This window comes from Limulus polyphemus, unplaced genomic scaffold, assembly GCF_000517525.1.
Source record: "Limulus polyphemus unplaced genomic scaffold, Limulus_polyphemus-2.1.2 Scaffold50, whole genome shotgun sequence".
NCBI classification, from domain to species: domain Eukaryota; kingdom Metazoa; phylum Arthropoda; class Merostomata; order Xiphosura; family Limulidae; genus Limulus; species Limulus polyphemus.
In genome coordinates this window covers 585488-592207 of record NW_013665660.1, presented here as the reverse complement: position 1 = coordinate 592207, position 6720 = coordinate 585488, and the positions used below count along the sequence as shown (strand labels likewise).

Below are 6720 nucleotides of genomic sequence, written 5' to 3'. Positions count from 1 at the left end.
GAGGCTTGTAGTACTTGGCACGTTATGTCACTGTCTGGCCATGCTGTCTCATGTTTTGCATCCATGTTGAAACACTTGAGATGAAATAATGAAATTTGTTACTGCTTCTGGTTTAGTTTTTGTTTGCCTTTGCTAAGAAAAAGGTATCATCATGATAGATAGTCATATATGTGCTGTGACTGTTTGTTCTAACTGTGACAAAAACATTAATGTTAGGTTTCATTGATTTCCCATGAAAGATGAACAGTTGTTTAAAACTTGGGTTTACAGATGCAAAAGAGCAGACAAATTTGATCTGTTCAATAGGAATAGTCATGTGTGTTTGGATCAATTTAGTAATGATTATTTTCAGAAAAATTAAAAAGCCGAACTACTTGGTTACAAGAGCAAACCTCGATTAAAACCAGGCGCCATTCTTTCTCTCAAATTACTTCTGTCATTAAGTACAAGAAATGTTTGTGATAATGAAGTGTTGTAGAGTGAATGTGCAGCTAGTACAAAAACAACAAGGGAAAAAGCTCATAAATGGTATCATCTGCTTTGGATTCTCAAAATGGAGCTGGCACCAAGACACGCGATCAAAGTTTTTTGGATTCAAAACAAACTGTTTTAATTATCTACAATTAAAAAGCAGAGAAAGGTGATACATGAAAAAGACAAGAAAATAGCTACTTTAAGAGCAAGAATATTTTTGTTGCAGAAAGAAGGAAATAGAATTTAAACTTTGAATGCTGAAGACAAGGTAACAAAGTACCAAGGGCCAGACAAAAAATACACTAAGGTAAAAATAGTCTATGTCATCCAGTTGTCTAATATTCCAGTTAGATTACTTATCTAAAACCTAAGTGGTTTTGTATGATATCACTATGCAAATTAAAATAAAATTGTGGGTATTATGTCTAAAAGATACATGGTATAAATATTATGATATGAAATGCATGGTTTACTGATGAAATGAATACTTTAGTAATCTTTGTTATTGTATGTCCTTTAATGTAATATTTTCTAAAATTTAGTCACTGTTTATTACCATCAACCCATTCTATCATCTTTATGGAAACTTTCTAGTGCATGCAACTTGCTTGGATCTTCTAACCAGCATAATAATTAGCAAAACTAGTATATTATTAGCAGAGACCCACAAAACATTTGTGGACAAATTAGTATCTTTATTGCAATAGTACTTCTTTAAATATATAGGATTTCTACAGAGTAATACTAAAGAATTCTAATCACAAACACTGAAAGCTTCAAGTCCACTTGTCTTAGTACTAACATTAGTTAAGCTTTTATCAAGTATAGCCTATATTCGATAAAGAGATAAATTAACACTGTAACTTGTGTTAGGGGTAAGCCTTACTGCACTTAATACTATCAATAAATAATCTTCTAATATTATTGTACAACCTAATGTTAGACCTTTTTAAAAACTTTGATAAGCTTTTAATATGTTGTATAAAATGTCTACTAAAGTATATTTACATCCTTTCTGGCGTAACTCAACGATTTAACAAAAATATGTTTACAAATTGCGATAAAGGTGCAATTTTTTCTACATTTCAGTCAAAATATTTCTTCAATTTTCGATCAATCATAGACTACTTTCTTCCAATTGACAGGAAGCCAAACTACTTAAATTACATTACAAGTTACAATGACATTATTGCATGACTGAGAGATAGACAGATACACAGCATTTTATAGTATTAGATACTATGTATTGATTTTTTTGTAGTGCAAACCTTGTGTTTAAATATAATATAGTATAATATTATATATATAATATAGTATAATATATTTAAAAATTGAAACAGTTGCTGCCATGAGTGCTGCCCACCATCACACTTTTATGCATGCAAGGTGTCCAGGCAGTGACATCATTTTCTATTAGCCAATCACATCACAAATACTGTCTCAACAAGCCTCATAATTTAATAGTCTTAAGAAAATTCAAAGAAAATTGGCCTGTAAGCACAACGTCAGGTACAACTGGAAACAAATGCTACCCATCTAATTGGTTGATCAAGGTACACTAAAATATTTTTATGATTTTTTTTAATGTTATAAAAATAATAAAAAAACAACAATAACAAAGTAAATAACTAAGCCATATCTCAAAAGGTTTGTGCTGATCTTGCTAATGATCCAGTTGAAGATGTTATCCATGGAAATCCCAGAATTTCTTTACATGCCTGATTTTTACTTCTTTTTTGGCAAGATTATTTGAACTTCATAGTCATTAGTTCATCAATGATTTATTCACTTGAAATTACAATTTATTTTATATATACAACTTCTACCAGATACAAATTTGTTTGTTTTTGTACAAGTAAGTTTGTGCTGCTTTATCTTTCTACTATGAAATAAAACTGAATATCTGATAAAATAGTTGTTCCTGCAGTGTTAAAAAACAACAACAAAGAACATGAGTATCTTCAACATGATAGATGCTATACTCACACAAACTGCACAGATATCATTGTAAAGAACTAAAGAGAAGTAAAAAAAAATTAGAAGATTATATTATGCACAAACTTCAACACAAAAGTTGCTTTAAGGTACTTTAATTTTTCTGTTATCACTACACTGATAATTTTGAACAGCAATCAGAGACTTTGTACAAGACTCATCTAAAACAGACTAGTTAACAGATTAAACTTCTCACTACCAGGTAGGTCTTTGGGGAATGTTTTCAATCTTCAGGAACTTTATTCATACCTAGAGAAACCATTTGTGAAAGTGTGCAAAATTTAATAAACATTATCTATTTTACTAATAGGTATGATATTTGAACTTTATTCATTTATAGGAAAGTTTATACTGGTAAAATTTTACTGGCTTATCAAGAAAACTGTTTATTTTCCCCAGCTTTCCCAGTAGAGAAAAGTGTTCATTCTACATTCTATAAGTATCTTATACTATATATATTAGATGCTCTCTAAACCATGTACAAAGTACCTGATTTAAAACAATGTTAATATATATACAAAACTCCTAAAATTCAGAAGTGAAAAATAAAGATATCACATTTTATACAACTACTAAGCAAGTCTGCAATTTAAGCTCAAATCTCCATTCTCAGGCAAGCTGCATGTTTGAATTATACATAATCTGTTCAAATACACATCAACAAAGGGAAATTACTCTCTCAAAATATATTTATGAACATACCATTTTTTACCATTTTGGATTTTGAAAAATTAGAATTCTTACAAGTTAAATACTACTGAAGTTTTTGCTAAATTCTAAGATTTAAAATATATAAAATATTCCATATTGCATACCATATTTCCTATGATATAAAATACACAAGCAAACATAAACCTTTAGAGAATAAAACTATGAATTGAATACAGCATTGGCAAAAGTAAAAGACAGATGCATAAAAAATAATACTCTTAACATACAACTTCAATGAGACTCTGTATAAATACCTTGGCAATTAAAAAAATAGAACAATATTATTCATGTTTGTGGTGTTAATGTTTTAAATAATTTTAGCTTGGAGTTTCTGCTAATGTGAGTTCAGAATGGGTATAATGTAGTGGAGCAAGATCTAATATACATTATTTCATTGGGAAAAAGATTATGGACTGATTTATATTCAATTCAAGATATATAAGGTGAAAAAAAAAGAATACACAGTTAATAGAAACATCATCTATTAGACATGATCCACTACAACAAAAATGGTTGAGGAATCCACTGTTAAATAAAAAAGTACATATATTATTTCTGGTTATTAGAGCTTAATCAATGAAAATGCTATTACATAAACTTACTGAAAACTTTCCAGATATTAGTATTAAATCTTTCATATTTCTGTAAGTTGTTAAGAGTTGACTTACTTTTAAGTTTGTTGTGTGATTTATCTGTCTATGTTAAACTGAAGGTCATACACCTTAAAATACCTAAAAACATAGTTTTATAAAAGCTGTAGACACTCCCATGTTGTAACACTCAGTAAAGAGTCTGAAACCAGGATTAATATACTTTAACTTATTATCCAGAAGGGCATCTGATTCTTCCTCACCAATATTGTTTATATGTTACATAACTAGAGTTTCCACAATTAAGTAACAATAACTCACATTTTTCAAATTTTCATGTTTCTCCTTAACAGGTTAAGTTTAGTATTTTCTAGAGAGTAAAGCAAAGCATACAGAGATATACTTGATCACATAACGTGCATTTTGTAGTAAACAAACTAAACTTAGTCGTTTTAATCCTGTGGGAAAATCTAATTCTTTAAAAACAGTAAATTAAATTTTAAGTATTTTTCTGAAGCTTAAAGTAAATTATCAAGCATTTTGTTTTTTAGGATTTCACTAAAAGTTATTTCTATGGAAGACACCAAGAGATTCCTACAAATTAAAGTCTACAAGTTCTTAAGATAGTAAAGGGAGCAAAATGTTATACTACAACTAGAAATGTAATTTATTATATAAATACTGTTGAGTTTCAGCTCAATTAGGATGAGGATATAAGAGTTTAAATGTGATTACTTATCTAAAGCCTGTCATACATAACAGCACAAGATGATCAAATAAGTTGGATACAGACATTAGTTTTTTTTTATCAACTTATAATCTAATATAATAACTATGTAATTAATGAATTACTATACAAAAATAATATATGAAACAAAGCTAAAGAAGGTTTTACAAGTAATAAAAAACATTTAGTTTTCCTAATAAAAACATATTTACTTTCAGTTTGTTCAAAAGAAAAGCTTACAGTATTAACATTTTTATAAATGAATTAGTAGTTACTGTCGTGAAAGTAAAATCTACACAAACAAATTTTCAAAGCAAGACACACATCTTGTAATGAATTTCAAAGACTTTAAAAGAAAAATTAGAGTTAAATTTTAAGTGTAATTTCTCTTGTTATTCTAAGCTACAATTATTTCAAGGAACTTCTACAAGAATTTTTCTACTGCTTAAATATTACTCTTTTGATAATAATAATAACAGCATAAAATACCTTTGTCCATAAACTATACCTAAGTTTTACTACAAGCTTCTTCACAAGGCTGTATATAAGGGACATTTTGATAATACTACTCAGATATAAATATCATTCTAGTTAACACTATACAATCAAAAAGAATAATCAATAAGCATCCTCTTTAAATTTTATTTGACACTCCACTTATATCATTTGATATTATTTTTTGATCCAATAATGATCCTTATTTTCAGTTTCAAACAATTTCAATTCACTAAAAACACTAGTCAGTATTGGGCACCAATTTTAAAGTTTTGCATGGAATATTTTTTACATTACTTTGCACTTACAGATTCATAAATAAAAGATAATGATCAAATTCTAACAATCAATATGATGTATTATAGTGTTGCTATCATCCTTTAGAGGTGAGACTATCTGATCATGGAACTCATAGGTATAACAAGTTTTTGTTATGTAGATTCTGAAGTTAAAAATGTTAAATTCAAACTAATAACTGTCCTTATAAAATTATTATAACTTTCTAGTTTCTATACATTAACTGTGTATAGGTGCATAGTGTTAGATATTCTTCATTTTATCATGGTGGCTCAACTTTTTTTATGTATCAAAGAAAGAAATGTTTTCAACATCGTACATCTTTACAGTTTATTCATGCTCTGAATCTCCTTCACTGGAATAACCTTTTGTGTTGGATTCAGTGGTTATATTTGATGTAGAAGCTTTAGATTCACGTTCCAGATTTCTATAAAAATCTAACCATTCTTCTATCATTTGGGCAACCAGAAGAGGGCGCTTTGGTACTTTCTGTTGAGCCACTAAAATTCCACCTTCAGTGACACAGCAATCCAACCACTGATGGATAATTTCTTCTTCTCTCCCAAGCTGAACACACACATTCAAGAAGAAACAAAATACATGCATGTTAATACGATACACATAGTATTGATATTAACATCTCTTATATTTTGGAATTAATAATGTTTACTTACAAACTCTGCCCTAAAGTAGTAGAAGAACAGCAGAGTTAAAATTTTAGTTTTGAATATAGCTTCTGTTTCTGTTTCATAAATTATATTTATATGGTTTAATATCAAGTACTTAACCTGGAATTATATCTACCTACTGGAAATGTCTAGAATTAGGTTATTAGAGAAACCCTTACAGAAGTTATAAAACAAAACTAAAAACCCAAACACTTTTTTTGTCAGTTTTCTTTGTGAATTACATAAACTCTTTCAGCACAGGCTTGGTCCGTGGGACCAGCCTTGTAACCATTTTGTGCTTGTTATAGTTTTCATGCCATAACTTTTAAATTAATAAGAGTATGTTAATGAAATTTGGCAGATTATCAGTAAACATTACAATGCTTTCATACACAAAATATCAATTTTTTTTTTATTAAGTCTTATGGTTTTATAAAGCAGTGTTTTTCTCATGCCTTTTTTTTTTCTTTTCGCATGTTGCCTATCCAACATGCAAAGAAATTTTCATTTTAAGATAAAAATACTTTTATGCATCAGAAAATTTTCAAATTTCACATGCAAAATCTTTATAATGTCCAGATAGTTATCAAACGTTTCTTAAGAAAAAACTATATATTTTATCTGTTATTTTCAGTTATGAATCTCTGTACAGGTCGGTAGATTTGACCAATCTCGTAACCATCATAAAAAATTTGGAAATAAATACAAATTATGCCTCTTTCATTCTAAAATGACCACAAATTATAACACAAAAACATAAATA

The 6720-nt window shown here is 28.5% G+C and overlaps 1 protein-coding gene across 2 annotated transcripts in view; it reads right to left on the bottom strand.

Annotated features, from left to right (window-relative positions):
* Positions 1-2238: 2238 nt before the first annotated feature.
* Positions 2239-6720, bottom strand: part of LOC106463097 (ubiquitin thioesterase zranb1-B-like) — a 59121-nt gene continuing 54639 nt past the window's right edge. For both annotated transcript variants that reach the window (XM_022390656.1, XM_013923076.2), the window contains one exon: positions 2239-5856. In XM_022390656.1, coding sequence (XP_022246364.1) covers positions 5620-5856 — 237 coding nt within the window. In that variant the 3' untranslated portion in view covers positions 2239-5619. The remainder of the gene's footprint in view (positions 5857-6720) is intronic.